We start from the raw sequence: 27,551 nt of genomic DNA, 5'->3' as shown, positions 1-27,551 counted from the left end.
GACAGATGTGCTGGGTAGACCACCCATTCGTCCAGTCACAATGGAGGGATTGGAGGGTTTGTGGCTGAAGTTATGGATAGCGAGCGATATAGATCCGTGACAACATGTTCGCTTGGATGGAGGTAGTGCCGGAATTGTAGGACACACATAGTTGCCCATGACGAGCTAGATCTAAGAGATTGGTTGGAGCGGGAGATCGACATGGTAGAGAGGAGAAGAGACTAAGAGCTGTTGGATGTGGAGACGTGGATCATTTGAGAAGCCATTGTGGACGAGCAGGCCCTCATGCAAGCACCGCAGCATCCTTCTTGATCGCGGGAGATCCTCCGATTGGCATGGATAGAATCGAACTCCTCCATTCTGATTCAGCACGGCAGGTGGGAATGCATCACCGAGATTATGTTGGCTTGCATTACTGTGTATCACCGCCACCACCAAATCCACCCACGTCGGGGCCGTTGACACTGTCTCTGACGGAGGGGAACAGAGCAGCACCTTAGGTGTATTTTTGGGTCCTTCATTGGGGTTGCCTTTGCCCACTTCATATGCTTGCATGCCTCCTTTCATAATTCGCGTAGATTCTACTTCTTTGTAGCCGAATGTGATGTTCTTCCCCTAATGTATGTTTACATATAATATAAAATGGTTGGACCATTTTAGATCATTGGGAGCACATGATAAGATGTAATATGGGTGAATACATAATGGACATAGATTTGGATATTCTATAGAGAATATGTGCACGTATGTGATGTTTGCGCATGTGCAGATAAAGAGAACGTCCTACGGAAACATGGTGTGTCTATCCTTTCTCCCCGAGGCATGTGGTGGGCAGTCAGTACAAATAACATGTTTCTGTGATGGTTTGTTCAACAGGATCGCATGTGATTCATGTGTACTCTTTTCGGATCCTAGCCGTCGAAGAATTAAGGTGACTCAAATCATTTTGAGGCAACCACTACTCCAAGGAACAACCTGCATGCATGCATCATATTCGAACTCAACATAGTCTGCTCTCACGTATAAGACACCCTTTACTCAAATCCATTCATATATCCATACGAAGCTATGCACGCCGCCATCGTTTCCTTATCAGCGATAATGTGCCAAGGTGTCATGGCGAGAGCGTTGCGATAAGGACGGCCACATGACAAGCGAAGAATGGAAAGAGAGAATTGAAGCTATAAGGAAAATTCATTGTCCACTTATTTATATGGCGAGCCCACCGGAGACAGATTCGTATGACAATGGACGAGCATTGTCAGCATCATCTAAACCAAGTTGCGTGAGTGCCTCTGCGTTTAATTGATCATCCAGATTTTTTAAGACCGGGTTTACGTGCTACCAAAGTGACTGGTGTCATCAATGGTCCATCATAGGCACGCACGGTGACGTAAGTGGCTGGACCAGGCAGGAGACGCTGACAGACACGATGGCCAATTTTATGTGTGGCGCTGGTGATAGAACGTCCACTGTCTAGTTATAGCGGTGCACCAGAAGACAAGAATGAAAGCGACAACAACTAACCTTGGGTGGATTCCCAATGTAGCGGTCATGAGGGCATAGCCAACGCTCCAACTTGGAGTGCTTCCCCATCAGAAAAGTTGCTGATGTGGAGGAGGTAGGGGAAAAGGTAGTGCTTGCAGGGCCAAACGACCTTTTGCAGAGGAGTCGGGTGACTCATCCAAAAATGTGAAAGAAAACAACAGAGAGGAACGGATAGTGAGAGAGATGACGCATGTGTAGATGAAAAAGTAAGAGAGAGAACAAGGAAAATGACGAAGGTGTGGTTTGATCAAGCTCTATTTGCTTTGGGGAGAGAAAATTTATACGGTGGTCTCAACCTACCTGGCAAATGGGGCAGCTACATGGTGTTGCCCCCATTGTACATGCTCTGATGTCCTTCGGAAAGCGCCCATTAAAAAGTAAGAAGTGAGGTCCAAAAGCCTATGTGCGCTGGTGATAGAACGTCCACCGCTTGGTTATAGCGGTGCACCAGAAGATAAGAATGAAACGCTAGTATCAGTTAAATCTTGTGTGGGTTCCCAATGTCGCAATCATGATGTCCTTTGGCAAGCTCCCATCGAAAAGGATCAAGCGAGCTCTAAAAGCCTAGGCAATACATTCAATTGGTGAAAGGCAACCCAGCGGTTATGACCAACATCCTGACCAAGGCCGGCTAGTGTTCCTAGCCGAGGTCGTCTCCATTCGATGCTCGACAAGGCCCAACATGACCCAACAAATTTGTACTCCCTCCATAAAGAAATATAAGATCTTTTAGATCACTAGTTTAGTGATCCAAACGATCTTATATTTCTTTATATGAAAATCTTAGATACCTAGTTCAGTTTAGGGGAAGCTATTCCCACAATAAAAATACTAGAATTTCATAAGATGGGGCCGGGCCTTTTCTTATTCCAACCAAATCACCCCAAGTCAACTCAACCGTACGTTATTTGCAATATGCCCGTAGGTGCAGTAGAATGGGCAATGCTATACCTACGTAAGGTTTGTTATGTGTTTTACGTAAACAACATCGTGAAGAAATATTATGAAATCGGTAGGGTGGAAGGGGCCCATCCCCGTTAAAATCAGGGGGCTGATAGGTTTATAGTTTGAAAAAAATGTACGCCTTTGTAGCCACTTCGTAGGTGTAGGATTATTATAGTAAAACTCTCCCCACAAACCGCTCGAAGAGATTATTCCCTATCTTTGTAAAAGGAGCGCTCAAGAATAGTATTAGGCTCATCTACTCCTCATTCATCGCCTGGTGATCGGCCAACAACGACCGAGACTCAGCAAACTAAAAGATAGGTCGCACAAAGAAGAGCGGCACGGCAGGGCCCGCATTTGCTTCTAGTAATCTCTAAGATTTTTCAAGGCAATATCCACATGTTAACCTGTGCGGGCGAACCATGATCTACAAACTCCTCACTCCCAAGCCAAATGCATGAGCAACCAGATTACTGAACAAAGGATAGCATCCAAAACAGAGCAGGCCTTTGGCTCCCCAGCTCGTATAAACCTAGTTGAACAGTAAATATGAAAATAGTATTAAAATGAGACCTTTTTAGAACAAGCTTGCTAATTTTTTTTGAAAATGAGACTTTTTTAGAACAAGCATGCTTGTGTGTCCTAACTATGTACACATTTACCAGATCTCATACAAGCTCTTTCCTCTTTCCCCTCTCCTCCCGAGCCGCTTGCGGGGCCGGCATTGGAGGGGTAAACTCTAGCCACTCAGGACCCTCCTCCCATGCTCCTCATGCCGTCGCCGATAATGCCGGTTGGGTTGTGCAAAGGGCCAGGGGCATTCGGCCAGGTGAATGACCATCGAGGCTGGCTGTTGTGCGGTCATGTGGTGTAATGCGCTCCGACAGTGCGGCAGGGAATGGCTACTACATGTGAGTTGTTGGTGGCGGCGCTGACTGGATCTGCATCCATCCGGGGCAAATCTAAGTCATGGGGTTGTGGTCACTGCGAGGTTGTCTGCCTGGAAAGGTGTGACCAGCTGATGCTTGCGATGTCGGCGGCCTTAGCGTGCTCGTGTTGGGAATTTGGGCTGGAGTTGCTAATTCTTGGTCGTGCCGAAGATGGAGTTGGAATGCATTTCCTCCGCCATGCAAGGTGTTGGTGCTTCGCCATGCTATGGCCACTATGACGAGGTCTTGCGGCGGCGGCTGTGTGACTCTACATGCACAATATAGAAATCATTTGATTAGCTTGGGTGTAGATTTTCAACTACACGTGTTATTCGCAACAAGTTATATTTTTTATACTTGTCTTTTGCCTTCTATTAAAATACGATACGCCTAGGCATACTCTAAAGAAATTGCTTGCGGTGTCGGTGGCCTTAGCGTGCTGGTGTTGGGAATCTGGGCTGGAGTTGCTAGTTCTTGGTCGTGCCGAAGATGAAGTTGGAATGCATTTCCTCCGCCGTGCAGGGTGTTGGTGCTTCGCCGTGCTATGGCCACGATGACGAGGTGTTGCGGGGCAGCTGTGTGATCTACATGCACAATATGGAAATCATTTGATTAGCTTGGTTGTAGATTTTCAACTACAAATTGTATTTTTTTTTAATACTTGTCTTATGCCTTCTATTAAAATACGATACTTCTGCCTTCTATTAAAATATGAAACGCCTATGCGTACTCTAAAGAAAACTATATACACATTTTAATGAAGAAATGATATTCAGGGTGTTGTACGAAAAAGACAAAATTAGTGATCCATCGATTCATCTGGGTGCATATGAAATCAAGCTACATTTTTTTAAGCCGGCCCCAAGGGTCTAGAATTCATCAGGCAAGAAGAGAGTTGTCCGACTAATTAACAACAAACAGGGCAAATCTGTCACATCGTGCCTGCAAGAAAAGGCATACGGGGCAACCTGGCAACCCATACAAGAATGCACACACGTCGTCGAGGAGAAAAACGTCAGTGAGGTTGCATTCCGGTGTCATCGTTATCACTCCTTCGCGAGGGCGACTCCAACTCCTTCATCAATGACCACTGATGTAGCCCCCACCTCAAACAAGCACAAACGCCTGAGCGGCCGATGCCGAACAGTCAATCACACGCGTCGGCGACCAGACAACTCCAACTCCGTCGACGAGCATTGCAGAGGAAAAGCGTTGAGCCTACGCCGAGCCGGCACAGGTACCGACCACCCGTCTCATGTTATCATCACCGTGGGGCACCTCCTTTGTAGCTCCGATTTCAGGAAGACGAGTGAGGCACGACGACCCCTGGCATCTGACGAGACCGACTACCAAAGCTTGGTTGTAGGCCAATTCCGCACCGCAGGGCACCTCCTTTGCCACACAAGTCACACAACATCCACATTGTCGGACAAACACCCGTCAGCCACAATGCCCCAAGCGTCCAGCCATGAAGCGCACAAACGGGTCCAGTGCTCTTCAAGGTATGAAAGCGACGACACCAATGCCGTAGCCTAAGCGTGACCAGCATGCCGCTCTAGCGGCCGTAGCAGCTGCCGTCACCACTCACCACGAAGAACGAGGCCACCTCCCCGGGACCCTAAGCTACAGCCAGAGGTCCCCCATCCCGCCAGCAGCGATGGGAGGGGAGCAGGGGTGGCTGGCCTGGCGACACTAGGTTTTGGGGCCCCTGGTCGCCTCGGAAGAGAATGACACGAGCGAGAGGTGGAGGAGGTTTCTACTTAGCTTTTTTTATTTTTGAGAAACGTCTCTATTTTACTACTCCCTTCATTCCTTTTTAGTCCGCATATAAGATTTGGTCAAAGTCAAACTTTATAAAGTTTGATCAACTTTATAGAAAAAATATCAACATCTACAATACTAGACTAGAGCTATATGGTATGAAAATTAATTTCATGATGCATCTAACAATATTGATTTCATATTATAAATCTTGATATATATTTTTATAAACTTAGTCAAAGTTAACAAAGTTTGACTTTGATCAAACCTTATATGCAGACTAAAAGAAACAGAGGGAGTATGTTAGAGATTTTTATCTTGCTCCATTTTGAATATCCGGGTCACAAAGCATTACGTGAAACATGATGAGTCCAAATACAGAACTACCATAAACTGCATACAATTCCAGTTCATCACAAAAGCACCCAAAAGAGAACCACGAGAGGTGCAGATAAATAATTGGTACCTACACAACCTCTAGTTGCATAAGCGGAAGTCACAAATACAAGAACAAAGATCAAACCAGGGGAAATATCACATTAATTTACTGGCAGAGATTGGTCTAGATATTACAACGGGGATACTTTGCAAGTGCCTACTTCTGCGAGTCGGAGGATTCCTCCTCTTTTTTTGTCTGCGAGTCAGAGGGTTCCTCCTCAAGTGCCTTCTGGATGTCTTTCTGCAAATTTAAGACCAATGCGTAAGAAAAATACTGCATGATGAGAGAGAGAGAGAGAGAGAGAGAGAGAGAGAGAGAGAGAGAGAGAGAGAGAGAGGAGAGAGACCTCGAATGAAAATGGTGTGGTAGCAGTTGCGTATCTGTTGATTACTTTTCCATTCTTGTCAACAAGAAACTTGGTAAAGTTCCACTTGATTCTTGAACCAAACAAACCAGGTTTGTTAGCTTTCAGAAACTTGTAAAGCGGCGCAGCATCTGGGCCATTTACACGCACCTGCAATTTTCAAGTACAAGATTGACCCAGCTTTACAGATAAACAACAGTCCTGTAATTTGTAATTTGTACTCATGTTTATGTGATGGCCATCAACAGTAGGCCATACCAAGAAACTCTGACCCCGCCTAATGTATCCAAACTGAAATTGTTGCAAAGAAAAGAAAGTGTATATTTGTATGGAATCAACAAAACAGGGCGTGTTTGGTAACCCGCATAAAGGCCAACCAGGTCCGGGCAGGAAGAACGTAGGTTGTTGCCTGCGTTCACTATTAGGCCTACATTGCATGAAACTCAAAGCAGCTCCAAGCCAGGCCGCTAGGAACCCCACCTAATGTATCCAAACTGAAATTGTTGCAAAGAAAAGAAAGTGTATACTTGTATGGAAGCAACAAAACAGGGCGTGTTTGGTAACCCGCGTAGAGGCCAACCAGGTCCGCACACGAAGAACATAGGTTGTTGCCTGCGTTCACTATTGGGCCTACATTGCATGAAACTCAAAGCAGCTCCAAGCCAGGCCGCTAGGAACTGCCGAATCGGCAGTTTCTAACCAGCCAGGCTGAGTTGAGCCACATCGAGCACATGATGGGCCCAACGGTGCACATGGTGGGCTCCCAGCGAGGCCGCTAGGAACTGCCGAATCGGCAGTTTCCAACCAGCCAGGTGCAGCAAACTAGTTGCTTCCGTCGTCACCACCACCATCCACCACAGTCGCCATGGCACTCTGTAACTCTGTGTGTTATGTGTAGTTGTTAACTCTTAATCATATCCCATGTATAGAACCAAACACCGTGTAGTTACATGTGGCGAGCCAGTCCAGGACACCAAACGCCATGCCAAAATTGATCCCCTAATACAGGAAGCATAGAAGCCTAGATGCGGGCAACCAAACGATGTGCAGATAATGTTTTTTTGCCTGTTTTTGCTCAGCCAGGCTTAACTAGGCCAAGCATGCAATGCAGGCAAATTCGCAGATGAGAACCAAACACACCCACAGTGCATATGTTAGAGTACATAATGGGTCTAATGGGCCTGGGCTGGCGGTATAGCCCGTTAGTCTTAGGGTTAATTAAAGATAAGGGTCGCTTGCTTAGGAGTCAAGTAAAGCTCTCTATATAAGGAGAGGAGATGTATCAATCTAATCAAGCAAGAATTAAGAAGGAAATCCTCTTTCCCTTGCCCGGCCATGGGCCCTCTCGCGCCCTCCTTCTAGCAGTGCCATAACAATTTGGTATCAGCTTTTCCGGATTCGATCATGTCCAGCCCTCCACCGAGTTCTTCCCACCCGCCGCCGCCGCACACCTACCCGCCGCCACCAGCGTCTTCATCAGCGCTGCTGCCCCACACAGCAGGCACGCCTGCATTGGGCATGCTGGCGTCCTCAGGGGCGATTGCACCCTCTGCCCCAGCGCCATCCGCCCTCGTTCTCACCCCGGAGCAGATGACAGCCGCAATCCTGGAATTACGGCAGGCCGTGACGGGCATCAGGGCCTTCCTCGTCGGGCCCTATGCGCCCCAGCCACCTCCTCCGCCGCCACACCAACAGCAGCTACCCCCGTTGTCGCCGCCCTCGGACGCGACCACGGCGCCGGTCATCCCGTACCAGTATGGAATGCCCTACGACGGGACTGTGACGACCTCGTTCCCATCAGCGTCGCCGCCGTCCCAGGGCGTCCCCATCCAGCAGATCAAGTTCCCGCCGTCACCGTCACCGCTTCCGGCTTGGATCGCTACCCGCCACGTGTCGATGGCGGTGAGGCTGCAGGCTGCTGCGCGCGGCCTCCTAGCGCGTTGGCCTGTGCGGGAGATGTGTGGTCTGCAGTTGCCGCTCCTCCCCCAGTTGCGCTTCGCTGTGCAAAGGATCTCGATCTCGTCCGCTGCGTCAGGGATCTTGGGCATGCGGTTTTCCCCATGGGCAGCGGGCATGCTGTTTTCCCCACGAACAGCGACCTCAAAGTCTGCGACATCGACGGTTGGGGGGCACACCCCTTCTCGCCATTCTCCATCACAAGCCCTCCACTCTTCTCTGTACGGTGCAAACCAACAGTCGTCCGGCAGGGAGAAGGCATGATGTCACCGACAGGAGCGCACCGCGTAGCACCACTGCATTCCGCCACCGACCGCCGCGAGGGCGCCTCTGTTGGTCGCTCTTGCGACCACTTCCAGGTGGCCATACACATGCACTCCTTTTGTCCTGATGGTGTCCATGGGATCCAGGTGGCTATACTCGTGCACGTCCGACGTGCGGATGGTGTCCACTTTATGTTCAGGAGTCTAAAATAAAGTGTCCCAGTCCATTTTGGGTTGAGAGTAATAAAACAAGCCGAGATATAAAAGGCTTGTTTTTTAGGTGTTAGGTTTGTGTTGCATCAAGTCATGGTTATAAGTTGCAGCTCGAGGACAAGCTGCATGTCCAGGTGGGGTGTAGTGTTAGAGTACGTAATGGGCCTAATGGGCCTGGGCTGGCGGTATAGCCCGTTAGTCTTAGGGGTAATTAGAGATAAGGGTCGCTTGCTTAGGAGTCAAGTAAACCTCTCTATATAAGGGGAGGAGATGTATCAATCTAATCAAGCAAGAATTAAGAAGGAAATCCTCTCCCTCTTGCCCGGCCGTGGGCAAAAAGGCCCCCGGCCGGCCCTCTCGCGCCCTCCTTCTAGCAGCGCCATAACAGCATATCTATGTTGACATTTGTTTCTACCATGTAAACTTGTCAAACTTGCGATATGTTTTAAAACATAAGGCATGATATTTTCCCTCCAATGCTTTTTTGATTTTATCGTCTAGAAACCATGATGAACAAGAAATAGCCAATGCTCTAGCTATGAAGAGAAAGTGACTTCAACTAAGCTTCATTAGTGGGAGAATATTAGACGCTTCTTGACAAACAAACAGTTCGGGTATGGTCTTACCTTCTGAAAAACTGGATATTCAGCTTTGAATCTTGTGCATGCAAAGTCTTGGATCTGCTGGTCACTGCCTGGCTCTTGTCGCAAGAACTGGTTGCAGGGGAATGCTAATATCTCAAAGTCTGGCCATTTTAGAAGCAAGAGGAGTTAGTTTTCACCCTAGCTAACATCTAAATCATTATATAATTTAGCATCAAAGAGGCAATCTTACTTGCATACTGATATCATGCATAATAAGATTTTATGACAGTGCATAAATGAGCTTACTACTGTTGAACGCATGATTAACAATCTGTCATTATAATTTTATTCTAATCCAATGTCCATTAAGTTCTAGAAGATTTATTTTTCCATAAAATGTCCACACTTATATCTCACAACAAATGGTTGGCACGCAAATCCTTCAAGGACTGAAGCTAGTACAATGGCAGAAATTCATAATATTTCATAGATAAAAAGATGACAAGTCCCATTAGGCAATGTGCAATGCGCCAATGCCATAGAAAAAAATATGGTTGTTGACCAGTGTTGCGAGGATCTCGTGGAAATATCCATTATTTGCGGATTTAGGTACGGGATTTCACACATTGGAGGTTTAACCTAGGTTCAGGCCCCCTATTCTAGGGGTAACACCCTAATCCAGCTTGGATGTTTTCTCTCTTGTATGAGCCGAGTGATCAAAGAAGATTTGTCTAGCCTGTATACTTGAGTGAACCTATCTATGTCTCGCACCCTTCTCACCTTATATACTACGATAGAAGGTAGAGATACAAGGGTTGTTAAGAGCCATGATGTAATAACAGCCATAATGGTGGCTGTTACTGGTGGAATTACCACGCCGCCAAAAGAGTATTGAAAGATACAAAGCTTAAGCCAAGAACGGAAGCAGTTGGGCAATGTTCCATGTCCTCTTGATTTCTTCGCCATTCTCGATCAGCCTGTACACGCCATTGTGTAGCACTTGGCTGACAAAGAAGGGTCCCTCCCATGGAGGGAGCTTGTGCATTCCCTCCTTGTTCTGGATCAGCCGGAGAACTAGATCACCCTCGTTGAACGCTCGACCTCGTACTCGGCGGCTCTGATAGTGGCGTGAGTTTTATTGGTATATGGCCTAGTGAGAGTGAGCGAGTTCTCACGCATCCTCCAGAAGGTCGACGGCATCTTGGCGCGCAGACTCGGAATCCACCTCCACATACGCCACGACTCGAGGGGAGTCATGAATGATGTCACTCGACATGGCGGCTTCTGCTCCATAGACCATAAAGAGCGTGCAGCTAGTTGATCTGCTTGGAGTTGTCCATAAGCTCCATAGGAAAGGCGGTAGCTCGTCAAGCCAGCAGCTAAGAGTCTCTTTCAAGAGTCTTAGCAGCCGGGGCTTGATACCTTGAAGGATGAGACCGTTGGAGAGCTCCACTTGTCCATTGCACTGGGGGTGCGCTACTGAGACATAATCCAGTCGGAGGCCGTGACGTCGCAAAAGCAGCGAAAAAGGTCCGAAAGTGAAGTTCTTCCCATTGTCGATGATGATGATGTGCGAGATGCCGAACAGATAAATGAGGCCTTTGATAATGCTGACTGTCTGGCCATCTTGCTTGATGATAGGTTTGACTTTGATCCACTTCGTGAACTTGTCCACCGCGGCAAGCAGATGAGTGAATCCACCTTTGACAGTATTGAGCGGGCCCACCATATCAAATCCCCACACGGCATGGCCATGTGATAGGAATGGTTTTGAGGGATGTACCCAGCATGTGTGGCTCACATGCATACCTCTAGCAGTTTTGGCACTTGTAGACGAGATCTTCTGCGTCGGCCAGAGTGGTAAGCCCGAAGAATCCATGCTTAAATCCTTTGGCGACAAGGGCGCGCAATGGCGCATGATGACTGCAGGTTCGAGAGTGAATTTCCTCAAGAATCCATCGCCCTTCTTCTGGAAACCTGCAACGTTGGAAGACTCCAGTGATGTTGCGGTTGTAACGCTCGCCATTGATGATGGTGTATGCCTCGACGTGGGGGATGATTTGCCGAGCTATGTCTCATCAGCCGATAGCTCCCTTTGGATTAAGTAATCCAAGTAGGGCTGTATCCAGGTTGGAATGACGGGGAAGTCGGCCTTAGCGTCTGACTGAATGGGTTCTTGTTCGAGCTCGGCCTTCGTCTTTGTTTTGATGGATGGTTTACATAGTTGCTCCAAAATAACACCAGAAGGAATGGGTTCTATGGTGGAGCAAATCTTCGTGAGTGTATCAGCTGCTTCGTTCTACAACTGACGAACATGATGAAGCTCCAAGCCCTCGAACTTTTTTCGAGCTTGCGACTTCCTCCCGATATACGATCATGGAAGGATTCTTGGCATCACCATCCTTCATGACTTGTTGTACCAGATCTGAATCTCCACTGCAAAGCAGCCGACGGAAGCCAAGTGATACAACGATCCAAGGCTTCTGTCGGCATTCTGGGAACGGGGGTCGGCGTTCTGGGAACGGGGGTCCCCAGACTTGCCTGCCTGTGGCCTGCGGCGTGGCTCAAAGGGGGGCCAGCGCGGCCCATCTTCACCAACACAAAACCAAGACCCTCGCGAGGGGCCAAGCCTCGCGGGGCGGACGACGCGGAGCTTCCTCAGGCGCGGCCTCGTCAGGCTGGCTCACGAGGAGGCGGAGAGATCAAGGCGGGGTACCTCACGAGGTGCCCGTGACGCAAGCCATGACGACCGGGGGCGCCAGGCGGGTGCCAGCCCGCGCAGTGTCCTTCCTTCCTCTTTGGTGCAAAGGGGGCAAGCGCAGCCGCGGAGTACCGAGGCATCAGGCAAAGGTTGCCGTTTCGGTGCAACGAGACCAAGACCAGGAGGACTACGAGACGGAGGTCACCGTGGAGCCCAAGACGGCGTCATCACCAGAGCTTTGCGCAGGCCAAGACTACTTTTGTTAGGATAGCTGATACTAGCTGTCCCCCTTCAAATTAGCCCGCCATTGTTGGCTCTCTTCCCGCTCGATATTTGGGAAGAGGACCAGGGCCTCTATAAATAGGACCAGCCACCCACAAAGCAAAGGGGGCCGGAGGGGTGGAAGGATAGAGAAGATCAGGTAGAGAGAGAGAGAAGGGTGACTGAGCTCCTCCCAGCAGTTCATCGCCCCAGCCAAGAACAGACCCTTGCGAGACTGTTCTTCCTTGTATTGTTCATCATCATCAGCCCAAGAGGCAATCCACCACATCACACACTGGAGTAGGGTATTACACCACAACGGTGGCCCGAACCAGTATAAACCTTCCATCTCTTGTGCCGTTCTTTCCTTAGTTTAGATCCTAGCAAGGCGGAGGAGTGCAGGTAGGTAGGAGGCGAAATCTCCGCGCGCACCCCAGTGTTCGAACCTCAAGGGTCTGCCGGAACCCGAAATCCGACAGCTTCATACTCCACAACGTTGTTAGATGCAGCAAAGTGAATATGCAATACATATCTGAGCTTGTCGCCTTCAAGAAAAATAAGGATGACCCCAGCCCCCGAGTCTGTAAGCATCTTGGATCCGCCGAAGTACATGATCCATTGTTCAGACCGCACCTAAAAAGGGACTGGGTTTCCATCCATTCAACCAAGAAATCAACCAAGGGGTGAAAGTTCAATCCCTTAGATGAATTGTTCCAGTAAGTCAAAGACCGTTTCTTCCCCCTCGTCCCCCCCCCACCCCTCTTCTCCCCTCGCCGCCACCGGGCAAAGCCCGGTAGGTGCTGGCAGCGGCAGGGCCCCATCTCCTCGCGCGAGGGCTCGGCGCGGGCGGCGGCGGCGTGTTCATCCGAGGCGCGGCGGTGCGCGGGCAGGTCTGGCGGCGGTGATGCGGTGCCTCGTCCTGCACGTGGAGGGCCGGACACGGCAGGGGCTGTGGGATCACCCGGAGGCGACATGGGCGACTCCAGTGTTGGATCCGCGAGCAGCAGGTAGGGCGGCGTCCCTTTGCTTGTGCGGCGGCGGCCAGATCCATGGCCGGCATGGTGCTCTTCACCTCGGTGGAGTCTATGCCTGGAGATGGGCATCGGAAGCCGCGAATCTGGCGTCCCGTCCAAATCCGCCACGGCGTGGCAACCGGTGGCGCATGGAGGACCGGTGAGGGGCGGCTGGAGGCTCCCTGCCGGCGTGCCGACGGCGGCTTTGGTCTTCACGACGAAAGCTCCGTTCGGTTTCAGTCAGCTGCGAGATCGGGGGGCCGTGATTTCTGGTGAAAATCGCGTCGATTACGGTCATGGCAAACAATGGCGACGTCTATGACATCATTCCCTTCTAGAGGCATCGTTGTTGTAGGTCATGGCGCCCCACCCGTGATGCTCCGGGGGAAACCCTAGATCTGGATCTACCGGATCGAACGATGATGGCAACTTCGATGTCGTTGTCCCTCCTAGGGGCATCGTTTTGGAGCACGTGCTGGCTGGAGGGGACAAGAGGAGGAGCGGTGTTACATCTATCGCAAGGCCGACGGCGGATCCCGGCGACATGGCGCCGCGGAGGTTCGACGATGGGCGCGTTGGAGATGGACTCGCGCAGGAGGATGAAGCTGTCTGGCGTCATGGTGGCGTTGATGGCAGAGGCATGGCAAGGTCGGTGCATCAGTTCTGCTCTGAGGATGGACCGAGGGAAGATGGAGGTGACGGCCCTTGTAGCGTGTGATGTTCACTGGGAGTGTGCCAGACCGGTGTGGGACCCAATCCAGGTAGTGGCTTGGATGGGACACCTAGCTTTAGATGTTAAGCTTTGGTGCGATGTCTGTTTGGTATTAGGCCCGGTCGGCACGCCTTCATCAAGGGGATAGGAGTAGCAACGGTGTTGCCAAGATGATGGCTTTAGGCTTATTGATGCATCACCTTGTATGGTCTTTGTGAATAATTAATAATATGGCTGCATGCATCGTCCAGATGCAGAGGCTGGGGGTACATCCTCCTTTTCTAAAAAAAAAAGAAATCAGCCAAGGCCTGAGATTTGATGGCCTTGCATGCCTCATAGTTGATGTCGGCCGCGATCTCAATGGCCCATTTGGCCACTTGACAGTGGCATCTTATTGCCGATGGTTTCTAACAAGGACGCACTATTGACCACCGTGACCGTGTGGGCTTGAAAGTAGTGGAGCAGTTTCCTGGACACCATAAAGCCGCCATAAACAAGCTTTTGGTGATGGGGATGTTGTTGCTTGGAGCCGAAGAGGACCTCACTTACATAGTAAACGAATCGCTGGACCTTCTGCACCTTGCCTTATTCTGCGTGCTCCACCACCAAGACAACGATGACCATGTTGAAGTGTATATTTGGATTGCCTAGCCCTTTCCATCAGTTCGGACTTTTTGTTGCATTGGCTACTGCATGAAGCTTAAAATGGTATCAGGACTAAGGTCTTGAGTTCAAGTCCTGGCTTCGCAATTATCAAAAAATTGCTGCCGCCCCCGCTATGTCCACGTATTCGCCTCTTGAGCCATTCCTCTAAGTCTAATCATGTGTTGACTTCTCGCATCACACTGAGAGGGGTGTTGAAGTGTATATGTAGACTGCCTACCCTTTCCATCACTTCAGACTTTTGGTTGCATCGACTAGTGCATGAAGCTTAGCAGACCACTCGCTAGCGGCAACAATGTAGAGCAGCAAGGGCTCCCTCACAGCCGAAGCGGCTATAGTGGTGTGCACAGTGAGTGCTTGAGGTCTCCAAAGGCCGGCTGGGCCTCGTTAGTCCACCCAGGAATCGGACTTCTTCAGAAGTGGATAGAGTGGCAGGCCCTTTTCCTCAGTCTAAAGATGAACCGGACAAGAGTGGCAATGCACCCAGTCAGTTGCTGCACATCCTTCAGATTTTTTGGCTTGGACATCTTCAAAATAGCTCACGGGATGTATGCTCTTTGCGGATGATGTGGTGCTAGTTGACGATAGTGGGATGGGGGTAAATAGGAAGTCAGAGTTATGGAGACAAACCTTGGAATCAAAAGGGTTTAGGCTTAGTAGAACTAAAACAGAGTACATGATGTGCGGTTTCAGTACTACTAGGCATGAGGAGGAGGTTAGCCTTGATGGGCAGGTGGTGCCTCAGAAGGACACCTTTTGATATTTGGGGCCAATGCTGCAGGGGGATGGGGGTATTGATGAAGATGTAAACCATCGAATCAAAGCCGCATGGATGAAGTGGCGCCAAGCTTTTGGCATTCTCTGTGATAAGAGAGTGCCACAAAAGCTAAAAGGCAAGTTCTACAGGACGGCGGTTTGACCCACAATGTTGTATGGCGCTGAGTGTTGGCCGACTAAAAGGCGACATGTTCAACAGTTAGGTGTGGCGGAGATGCGTATGATGAGATGGATGTGTGGCCGCACGAGGAAGGATCGAGTCCGGAATGATGATATACGAGATAGAGTTGGGGTAGCACCAATTGAGGAGAAGCTTGTCCAATATCGTCTGAAATGGTTTGGGCATATTCAACGCAGGCCTCCAGAAGCTCCAATGCATAGCGGACGGCTTAAGCGTGCGAAGAATGTCAAGAGAGGTCGGGGTAGACCGAATTTGACATGGGAGGAGTCTGTTACAAGAGACCTGAAGGATTGGAGTATCACCAAAGAACTAGCTATGGACAGGGGTGCGTGGAGGCTTGCTATCCATGTGCCAGAGCCATGAGTTGGTCGCGAGATCTTATGGGTTTCACCTCTAGCCTACCCCAACTTGTTTGGGACTGAAGGCTTTGTTGTTGTTGTTTGTTGTTGGGCATCTTCAAAATAGACACTTTTCTTCGGGTTTGCCTCGACTCCGCTCCCGGATACAACGAAATAAAGGAGTTTTACCAAAGACAGATTTCTCCGGGTAGAGCTTCATGTTGATCCACCTTAGATTGGCGAACGTCCCGGCCAAGTCGGCCAGGAGATCGTCTCCATGTTTGGACTTGACCACGATGTCGTCGATGTAGACGTAGACATTCCTGTTGATCTGGTCATGCAAGCATTTCTGCATGCAACACTGGTAAGTGGACCTAGCATTTTTCAGACAAAAAGGACATGGAAACATAGCAGTATGGGCTGAAGGGCATCATGAAGGAGGTCTTCTCTTCATCCGACTCATTCATCTTTATCCGGTGGTAGCCTGAATAGGCATCCAGAAAGCACACACGCTCACAAGCGGCCATGGAGTCGATCACCTGACCGATACGAGGCATAGCAAGATTCTTGGGGCATGCTTTGTTGATCGGTCGATAGTCAATGCACATATGGTTGGATTTCTTCACCACCATGTCTGGCTTTGCCAGCCACTCCGTGTGTTGGATCTCTCGGATGAAGCCGACTTTGAGTAGCCGGGCAATTTCTTCACCGATGGCCTTGCGCATCAGTGAAGGGCCTGCTTGAATGCTTCGCGCCCTTGATAACATTGAGTTTGTGCTCGGGGAAGTCCCTTGCGACTTCTGGCATGTCAGCCGGCTTCCAAGCAAAGATGTCCCAATTCTCGTGAAGTGCGCTCTTTCCTACTACCTCCATTCATAATTAACTGTCGCTGAAATGAGTGCATCTAGACGCGTTTTACTCTATAGATTCACTCATTTCAGCGATAGTTAATTCCCGGACAGAGGGGGTATTTAGCAAGAACATCGATGGTGATCTGCACGGTCTTGGATGAATCTTCCAGGCCCCGACTTGCACTTTCTTGGTGTCCTTGGCCGATTGGAAGGAGACGACTATTGGACTTTTGCAGGCTGGCATCTGTTCCGCGTCAACCTCCTTCTGGATCTTGGCCAACTCTGCAGCAGCAATCAGGGTCTCAACGATAGCCGCGTCGGCATCATCGCACTCGTTGGAGTGCTTGGGGTCGCCAGAGATCGTGATCACTCCGTTGGTGCTCGACATCTTGAGCTTGAAGTAGACATACCAGGGCCTAGACACGAACTTGGCATCGGCAGGGCGCCCCAAGATGACGTGACGGGCACTCCGGAAATTGAGGACTTCAAAGCAGAGGGTCTCGACCCCGGAAATTATTCTCTTCGCTGAAGACAACTTCCAGTGAGATTCGACCCATTGGCCGCCTTGCCTGGCACAATTCTGTGGAATTATATGTTGCTAGGCGACAACTAAGACTCAGGGATGCCCATGCACCTAAGGGTTGCGGCATAGAGGATGTCGATGTTGCTCCCCCCATCCATGAGCATCTTTTGCAGCCGGAACCGGCCAACTTGCGAATCCACGGCCAGGTAAGGAATGTGAGTTGGGTGATCACTACGATCAAATCCGATCAGCACTTCCGATGAGTTCAGCCATTGTGTGATGGTTGGCATGGTCACGTTGACCTCGAGCGAAGCTTGCGATTTCCCTTGGTGTCCAGCCCCTGGAAGATGATTAAATCTCCTTCCTGTTGGGGTGACGGTGGTTAGCCGCCGCCTGCGTCCTGACCATGGTTCTCGTTGTCGCTGTTGTTGCTGTTGGCAACCGATTTCTCCGACCGGAGGCACTTCACTACCTTGCAATCCCTGGTGGAGTGCATGGATAACCTCTCATTCGTGTCCTGAAACTTGCAGGGTTGATCAAGGATCTCATCAAATGGCAGCTTCTGATATTTGCGTTGCTGCCACTGATGACTTGGCGGCCAATTGCTGCTGCACGACCCATCGTGTTCCGCCGCGGCAACCAGCTCTGCTCCGTTGACGATGTCACCACCATCCCCCTTCCACTTTTGGTTGTTCTTCCTTTGATTGAAGTCGGGACGATTCTTCTACCTAGAGTACTCGACTTTAGGTTTGCCTTTGCCCTAAGCAGTCAGATCTAATGGGGCAGTGGTTTTTTCCCAGCGGAATATCTATTGGCTATCTCTATGAGTCAACTCATGGTCAACACCTCCGTGCGACCAAGTTTTTGCCTCAAAAGCTCGTATCTAACTCCCAATTTGAGGCCTGGATAGCTTAAGGCTCAACGACGTTCTCAATGGAATTTTGGAGCCGATTCCAGCGATTGATGTATTCGCGGACCGACGCACCTTCCTTCTTTACGTAGTTCCATAGGTCCCATGCAAGCCGGGTCTAACGAATGTCCCTGAAAAATTTTGAGAAACGCATCACGTAGATCATCCTAGACTCCCAATCATGAATGTTGTCTTCGAGCAAGCTATTTAGCCACACCTATCCTGATTGCTCCAAAATCAAGGGAAGGTTGCAGATGGCGATGCGCTCGTTGCCTCCGCCGATATTGCAGGCCACAACATAGTCGGTCAACCAAAAGTCGAGCTTGGTAGTACCATCGTACTTGATTCCGTTAGTGATCCGTCGTTCTAGGAAAGGTTACTGCAACACAAAGGACCGAGTGACCCAGTGGGACGATCGGCTTTGCCACGATGCTCGGATCGCTCCTTGGATGCACGGATAGCCTCAACGTCATCCCATGCGTCGCAAGCTCCTGATATCCGCCCCGGAGAGGGGCTGAGTCGGCGTTTCTCAGTGCGGATTCGATTGATGTCATCCGGCGCGATGGGGCACCGATTGGTGGATCAACTAGGACAAGGCGACTACATGATGATGGGGCAGTTACGAGCCCCCAAAGGTTAGCACCGAACTGACTTTGAAGCCAGTCAGCCTTGCAATGAAGTGGCTATATCTTGTTATTCCACCGCAGTCTTGAGCAGTGTGACGAGTTGGACGTGGTCCTCTGCTGATGGTCAACTGGTGGGTGAAGCCAGCTTGTTGGCCAATGCTGCGGCAGTCAGCAGGTTCATGGCCGGAGTACGATGTACTCGAACGCCCTTCAAACCTTGGCTCACCTGTGTGCTACATGCAACACGAGCCGTATGAGTAGTCAAGGCAGTTGAGGAGAGCAACATGTGTTCCGTGTTCTAGCCGCCTGAAGCTCAAGCTCTCGCGCCTCAAGATCCCGCCTCACCTGGATCAAGCACTTCTGCTCCTTCAGGATGGCCACCAGAGAGGCCTCGAAGGCGACGGCCTCAGGGGCGTTCCCCTCCACAGACTTGTGCAGAAGTGTGTCATCCTCCATTCGTGTGGGCTCATCAGTAGCGGCTGCACCATTGTTAGCCATGTACACATGTCACAGAAGCAGAGTTGTACAAACTTTCGTACCCGACGGACTCAGAGTCCAATGTGGGCAGAATAGAATCAGAGTTGATTATCCCCACAAGTTGTGGAGTAGCATTGCTCACTTTTGAAGATACGGATCCCACGGGATGCCCTAGACAATCTTCACTCGCCCACATCGAGTGGAAAACGGCAAGCATATGACTCCGGAGCGATCTACAAAGAAGTGCATGCTACCGATGCATGGTACAATGATCATGGGGAGTGCGGCGAAGACAGAATACCAGGCTGCGTCGTTGGCATCAAAATGCAGTGTGCCAGAATGCACAACCTGCCGGGGCCTAAGCCCTCAACCAATGTCCGGAGATGATCCTGCCTGGACCATAGCTCCACAACACGAGTGTCCCATGGTGGGCGCCTACTCTCGCGGGGATTTCGTGGCATTATTCATGATTTGGGGATTTTGTAGAGGCAAGGCACACATGGAGGATCTAGGTATGGTATTTCACACAATGGAGGTTTTACCCGGGTTCGACTCCTATTCCAGGGGTAACACCCTCCTCCTGCTTGGATGTTTCCTCTCTTTTATGATCCGAGTGATTACAGAGGATTTGTTTAGCATGTAGACTTGAGTGAACCTAGCTATGTCTTGCACCCTTCTCACCTTTATATACTACGACGAGAAGGTGGAGTTACAAGGGCTGTTAAGAGCCATAATGTAATAACGACCTAATGGTGGTACTTACTGATGGAATTACCATGTCGCACAAGAACCGTCTTGATGGCGCCGCGGTAACATTCGTCTTGATTGACCATGTCTTGGTCCAGTCGGATGGACGTTGCGGTCTCTTAGCCGGATGGGCTTCGCGACGTGACGTCGGATAGGCTTTATCGATGCCGGCCCAACTAAGTGATCCTCCTGATGAAGACTCAGCACATCCTTTTCATGGGCCTACCCTGAAAGGATCCCGCGGTCAACCAAAATCATATATCACGTGGTCTGTAGCTAACTAGGATGCCTTCCTTAAATTTTGGGCCTTGTTCAAGAAATTTGGGGGAAGCCACTAGGCCGTCGATGAAAGTTGTCTTTCCTTTGATGCAGCTCACAACATGGTGAATATGGAAGAAGGCACCCAGCTGGCAAGTCCCGTGCCTATTGGTCTAGTGGGGGGCGAAGGTCTCAGTTTTGTTTTGCCGACTTAATTTCGTATTCTTTTCCTATCCTTAAGGGGTTGTTAGCCTTCTTCTAGGCTCGTAGCTATTACTCCTTTATGTCAATTGTTAGAATTGTGTCGAATATTTTGTACAGGGTAGGTTACAGTTGGACTCTTAAGTCATACGGTGTGTTGATAGGATCACGGAGTCGTGTCCTAGTAGGACACTTGTATCCTAGGCCTCTTATATAATGGGGGGTAGACACACGATGTAACCTATGTGAACATAATAGCATACCACACGGGGAACCAGCAGCGTGTGTCGGCCCGGGCGGCCAGGGTGCAATATTGTAGCGGTGTCATGGGGAGGAGCGCCCGTAGTCATTGCCCCGGGGAGTAGGCGAGTTCGCCGAACCTCGTTAACAAATCTTGGTGTCGTCATCCTGTCTCGTGGGATTGCTTGGTCCTCGGATGATCAATGGTGGCCTTGGATTTATTCTAACAAGTGGTATCAGAGCAAGGTTGCAAGGTCTGGAGGTTGCTGATCATCGATCTGGAGGAGGTCATGGTTGTGGAGAAGATCAACGACAGCAGCGTGATTAGGCGGCGGTGGAGGTTGCTGGCAGTTCGATGTCGCGGATGGATCGGACTGGATATCTGTTGGGCTCGATCGAAAAGTCTCGGCCAGTATAGCAACGATGGCGAGAACCAAAAGCAATGTGGAGCATCGGGTGTTGTTCGTGGGAGATCTTCGTGTTGGCGGGTCAAATCGGTACCAGATCAATCCGTCGTTTCGGCGAGTCCGAAAGCGTGTGCAGCAAAAGGCGTCGGCGGCAGAGATCGATCCAGTCGATCGAGCAGTGCTGGAGTGCTAGGTCAGGCGCTGCAGTTGCGCGGACGCGCGTGTGACTCGAGCAACGGCCAGTCCAAGTGGCTGAGGTGAGGCCCTGTGGGCTGCTTGCCTCGATTGACGAGGCCCGCTGGTGGACACGGGCCTGGTGCATCACTTCGTCCAGGCAAAGCAGGAGCAGGTTGCCGCATGCGATCGGAGGCTGAGACACGAGACCACGACGCGTGTGTACGAGATTCGTTTGAGAAAAAAAGTTATACAAAAGACTAGTGCTATCCATCGGGAGCCAAAGATAAGGAAAGCTAATTGACCTAAACCTACAGGAGCACGTGGTGGAGTTCTGGATATTTTTCATTGGTCTTCACACTGAAGTGCACACGGGAAGGCTGTGGTGGAATTTGGCTTTTATTTCATTTGTACATTATATACACTCTTATAAAAATGGCAGTTGGTGATGATGGTGTGCCTGCCTCCGTGCCATCTGAACCGTTCAATCTGGAACGAAAGGCTGATACAGGTTGTCCCCGATCTACTTGCAACTCTGCAAAAACACCCCACGCATCAGACAAAATTTTGAGGTAGACATACGAACACACCACCCCACACGAGGTTCTTGTTTCCCGTTCTCTCACGAAAGAGATCGAGTCTTCGAGAATCCCTCCCATCGCTGACGGCACCTCTCTTCTCTTCCACGGCGACCCCGTAGTTAAGTTGGGCAAGGGTGCCCCCTATAGATGTAGTGTAGTAAGGGTCCTAATCAATCAGATTTGCCTTCGAGATTTTGCCGGTATCTCTCCTTTTAGATCTGGCTGTGCGGGCCATCGGAGATGGAGATGATAGCAGCGGTTGCTACATGTCCAAGTTCGTTCTAAGTTACTTCTTCTTCCCTTCGTTGTTGAGGTTGATACAGTTTTGCGCTGGCTCTGGTTCTCAACCTCCACATGCTGCCCTTTCTTCCGTGCTACCCAAGGAGGCTACCAGCGGCAGGATCGCCGTGAGTTAGGCCCGGCGTTTCAAGACCGGAAGTTTTCTGCCGGTGGCTAGCTACTCGTTCACGACAACACCGATGCCAAACTGCCAATAGAAGACGAGCAGTATATGTGTGCTGGATCTTTCCAAGCTTACTTCATGTTCAATTAGGTCCATATTTTGCCAGATAATCCCGTCCTTATCTCTGATTTTGATTTTGATATTTCTTGAAGATTTCAGGATAGATGGGGGTCCCGACGAGCTAGGTGGCTATAGTTTGTTTTAGGGAAGTCACACTGATTTCTCTCTGTCTATTTGTAGAGAAATTAGTCATGGAGCAATCTTGAGTGAAGACTGATCTAGAACTAGCAGAACGTTTATGAGCATTGTGCAATTTTTTCGGTGATCTGACTGAACGTATCGTCTCTGAAATATATCCAAAAATCATATCACTGTTCCACTACTTAGGTTTTTACAGATAATTCTTATATGTTTGGGTGGTGCCAAACTGTCTTCTTGTATAACAATGCCAAAATTGCATAGTTGTATGTTATTTAGGGTTGTCTCTATTGCATATGACATGGAGTTGTCTTGAATATGTTGACATCACGTGGTAGTGAATTTTACAGCATTATCCTGGTGTATTCAGCTTAATCAAGCAATATGCCATTCGATTCCCTACTCGTGAAGTGGTATATTAAATAATGAAACCAAGGTTCAAGTCATCAGTTCCTATTATGTTTTCTTTTTCTGACTATGAGGTAGTATGTAGTACTGTAGTAGCATAGCAGTACTAGAATCAGGCTATATTGCTGCACGGTATTTTGAATAACATGTAATATTTCTACTTCCTACACAAGTGACAATAAAGATTCTCTTGAAAAGCTAGCACATAAGACAATCGAATATTGGGTTTCACACTTATGTTGGGAATAACAAGGTAGAATTGATTGGACGCTGTTTCTTTAGCTGGCGTAGGAAGTAGGAAGCATGCGGCTTTGGCCAGAGCAGAGAAACTTACTGAAATTTTGTTGCATCAATCATAGTATTACAATGTCTAGGGTTGCCCAGCTTGGATACCTGATTTAGCATTCATGATATTTTTTACGAAGAACGATCAGGGTGTGCACCCCACAACGCTCAGGGAGGTCTTGCTGCTGTGTGTGGTGTCATAGGGCCCACATGTCATGTGCCTCCTCGGTCTCATGTGGCGGAAATTCTTAATGTCAAAAGCTGAGAGAGCACATGGTCGTATATTTTGTGGTGTTCAATGCACATGGCAAAGTGCGGATAACAAGTACAAAAGGAGGCGGAGTGCTATAGCTATGGGACATGTCAGAGACTATCCGGAGAAAGAGTGAGACAACTGTGAATTTGACTCAGGGTGACACAGGGCGACGGGGAAATTCCTTCAAGTTTCAAAGAGACGGTCAAGAAAGAGCGGTGATGTTGAGTTCAGGTAACTCTTATATGCGGCGTCCAATATGTGAGTTGTTCACTTTCATTCAAATCAGTTATCAGTGTGTGATGACGTTGAATGGTACTCCGGAAGTTGGGAGCACAAAGTAGAGTGATAAGGAAGTTAATTTTGCTCGAGTGTTGAGTTTGAAGAAGACGAGAAGGGACTACAGTTGCAGGTGGAGCCACATGGAGTCTGGGAGTAGCAGCGGTGCTCATGGTGTATCTCAAGTCCAATGTACATGGAGTTTCAACGCATGGAGAATCCAAGGTGGTGAGGAATATTCACCAAGGTGGAGTTTGTTAGAATTGTGTCGAATATTTTGTTTTAGGTAGGTTACAGTTGGACTCTGAGTCATATGGTGTGTTGATAGGATCACCAAGTCGTGTCCTAGTAGGACACTTGTATCCTAGGCCTCTTATATAATGAGGGGGTAGACACACGATGTAACCTATGCCAACATAATAGCACAGGCACGCGGGGAACCGGCGGCGTGTGCCGGCGCCCGAGCGGCCAAGGTGCGGAATTGTAGCGGTGTCATGGGGAGGAGCACCCATAGTCAGGCCCCGGGGATGTAGCCATATCGGTGAACCTCGTCAACAAATCTCGGTGGCATGCTTGTGTGATTGAGTGGTCCTCGATAGATCAACTGTGCGCCTCAGATTTATTCTAACATCAATGCATCGAGACGCAATGCTTTTATGTGGTTTTTTGGAGGAAAAAATATCAAGGAAGCAAATCTATAGGGTATTTAGGGTGGAATTAAGCCAGTAGTCCAACATACTGTGAAAATGAATTTCCCCTTGAGTTTTTCAAACTCTTATTTCCTAATTTATTCAAAAAGAAGTCCTTAAATTTGTTTACATTGAATCACTGAAACTGCCAAATAATATTCTCCTTTTAAGCAAATAGGAACAAACAGATGTTCAGTTCTTCCACATATTGCTGGACACAGAATATTCTGAGATTATTGGTACTCCAGAAAACTAAAGACACAAGATCAGTTACAAAGATGAACATGTACACATTTTTTTTATGGGAATGAACATGTACACATCAACACTACTTATACCGTGGTGTGATGTTTGTGTGACACGAAGGTAAAGCTAAAGTCACACTTCACACCGATGAGAAACTAAAGAAGCCGGTTGTTCCTCTACAGAATCAACCAATTCCAGCACCACTTAATCCAGAAAAATGACATCCAATGATTTCGACAAACATAAGTACGCAATCTTCCCCTGGCCGTTTGAGCATATAATCTAGACGATACACAAAATAAACCAAGAAGGGAAGCTGACCTTTCTCCCTGTACTTCTGATAAAGCTCCGTCAGCTGCGTGTAATTAGTCTCCGTGAACCCGCTGATGGGATGACAAAGAAGAATATTCAGTCCTCCACACGCCAACATGAATGAAGCAAAAAGATCCTAGGAAACTGCCACGGAGACGAGACAAATACCAACCATTTGGAGGCGACGTTGACGATGAGGAGGACCTTCCCCTTGTACGTGTCCAGGCACACCTCCTTGCCGTTGCAATCCTGCTCCCAAAATTTCCCCCAAATAAATTGGAGAAGAAGAAAAATGATGCAGGGTCGCGTGATTCCGCGAGGAGATGAATCACCTTAACGGTGAATTCGTGTACGGAGGTCTCCAGCACAGATTCGGACGCCCCCATCTCGCCCTCTCTTCGCCTCCCGGACGGCGGAAGTCCTCCCGAATCCTCTGTCGAATTTTATCGTGTTTCTTTAGGGGAGAGAATAGAGAGAGGATTTCCGTGTCTTTGATGCGCCAACTTATTAATAGCGGCGGTGTGCCGGGACAGGCTGGCCGGCTGTCTCCGTCGAAGTTCCCAACCGGTCCGACAAGCAAATGTGAATTGCTCTTTTGTCACGTGGGCCCTCAATTGCATTTAGGGCATGTACAATGGGGGCAGTGGTATGGTGATGCCCCAAGATCCACGTAGGAGCAAGTAGATTAAGCATCCCCTTCATTCACCGTATGGTCCCTCCTATATTCTCTCTCTCGTCATCTTCTTTTCCTTCTAAATCCATGGCTGCACATGTTTGTTGTGGTCCTCTGCTACCCTTTGCATATGATTTTTTCACTTTCCTCTTCTTTTCTTCTTCTTTTTGGTTGAAGCACCAGCCTCCTCTGCAAGAGTCCGTTTGGCTCTGCAGGCAGCACTCTTTTCTCTCTGTCCCCTTTTCATCCAACGTGGACTGTAGGGCAGCACTCCAGCATGGAGCGTTGGCCATGCCCTTATGGGACGGCTAAAAAGGTGGGGGAAAACTGATGCATTGTTGCCCTGAAAAGAAAAGATACCCTTACATTGCAACTAGTAAGCTTGCGGTGATTCGGGATGCTAAAGGAAATTTTCTAGCTGCACAATGCAAATTCATTTCATATGCAGCAGATCTGGTTAATGTGGAGGCAATGGCAATGCGAGATGGACTGGCGCTGCCGCGGGTGGAAGCGGAATCGGACTATACGATTGTTGTTGATGCGTGTGTGGGACACACAACATGACGGGATGCAAATTCGGCAATCTTCGCGGAATGTGTGGATATTTCCTCTTTTATTGGAAAGATCGTCTTTAAACATTGTTATCATGAATGTAATGAAGCGGTGCATGTGCTAACTAACTATTCTTATTGTAATAAGATTACTAGTAGTTGGACGAACGAGCCTCCTGGCTTGTTAGTCTCAAAACTGCTGGACGATGTAATCCCTGTTTAATTCAATAAATCTAGTCATGATAGCCTTCCCTTAAAAAAAGTAAGCTTGCATGTACAAATGCACGTACACATTGTCATCAATTAATTATCAAGATAATAAAATTATGCATGCAATGGGTGTCTTAACTAATATAAATACAAACACATTACAAGCTACTTAATGATAGACACAAAGGAAAAGAATCAATATATCTTTTTATAGTTCATTAGGAAACACGACATTTAGCGACTTAGTGCAACTTTAGTGAGATCATAAATCACAAGGAATTAATAAATGGGGCAAACAATCAATCTCACAGTAACAAGAATCATGGACCAAGAAGCTTCTCATAGTGAGACTCTATCATGTTCAATAACTCATGGATACCCTAGATCCTTAAGCTTGCATGTGCAACGCACACATTATTATCAAAGTTTTCGATTTTTTTTAGATAATTAAAGTTCTAGATACCCGGCTATACCACCGATATAGTCCCGCTATAGCGGTTTGAAAAAGATGACATTCATGCACATATATCAACTAAAGTTATGAAATAGTCGATTATGGCCTTGGCGTGGCTAATTTTAAAGACCATCGCTATTTGATGTAGCCCGCTATTTAAAAATATAGTAATTATGTGAAAAAATCGTAGGTCACTCTAGAATAAAAACATATCAGTAAAATAAACAAAAATCTAATAAAATGCAATGAACATATTTTGTTATCACTTTGTATCAATCATGAGTAGACTGACTCTGTTTGAGAGATATTAAAAAAACTATCCTGGTTCTCTTGATCAAAGCCCCGCGAAGCTAGGCCAGGCAGGCTATGTTGGTCTCTTTTTTATCGCTTCGTGAGCTGAGTCGACGGTGAAGCGTACAGTTGTTTAGGATGCAAAAGGATTTTGTCTAATCTGAGGTGAATTTTTTTTACTGAAAGATGCTCAAAAGCACTAGTTTCCTCCCATATTTTTTAGCGTCAGGCTGGGAAACTTCGCCAGGAGCTTTCAGGACTTACTTTTCTTCGGTTGAGGAAAAAGGAAAACTGTGGAATGGAGGAAGTACAAATGAACAATAGTTAATATAAGTATTTGGTGCAAAATGTTATATCTCAGGATACAGAAACTTCGGGTGTCTACAAATTAATGTGTTTTTTAAACAAAACATAACATTAGGTATTGATCATAATTTGATAGGAGGCAAACAGGCTGCTTTCTTCATAATCTGCCAAAGAATGGCATCTTTTTCCTCATAAATAGGAAGGAAAGACTGAACTTGTTATTTTTCCTGCTCTAAAATAACTGATAGTAATCAGGGGCGGAGCCAGGGGGACGAGCAGGGGCCTGCCCC

At 48.5% G+C, this 27,551-nt stretch overlaps 1 protein-coding gene across 1 annotated transcript; it reads right to left on the bottom strand.

Moving 5' to 3' along the window:
• Nucleotides 1-5,516: 5,516 nt before the first annotated feature.
• LOC119285694 (probable glutathione peroxidase 4) lies at nt 5,517-25,286 on the bottom strand. Its single transcript, XM_037565026.1, has 6 exons — nt 25,109-25,286; nt 24,949-25,025; nt 24,786-24,847; nt 9,045-9,163; nt 5,969-6,136; nt 5,517-5,862 (listed from the first exon to the last, which is right to left on the bottom strand). Exons 1-6 carry the CDS (start codon nt 25,160-25,162, stop codon nt 5,779-5,781), a joined length of 564 nt encoding a protein of 187 aa, XP_037420923.1. The 5' UTR covers nt 25,163-25,286; the 3' UTR covers nt 5,517-5,778.
• Nucleotides 25,287-27,551: the final 2,265 nt, after the last annotated feature.

The sequence above is a fragment of the Triticum dicoccoides genome, chromosome 4A, assembly GCF_002162155.2.
Source record: "Triticum dicoccoides isolate Atlit2015 ecotype Zavitan chromosome 4A, WEW_v2.0, whole genome shotgun sequence".
Classification (NCBI taxonomy): Eukaryota; Viridiplantae; Streptophyta; class Magnoliopsida; order Poales; family Poaceae; genus Triticum; species Triticum dicoccoides.
This window is presented reverse-complemented; position numbering and strand designations above follow the sequence as displayed.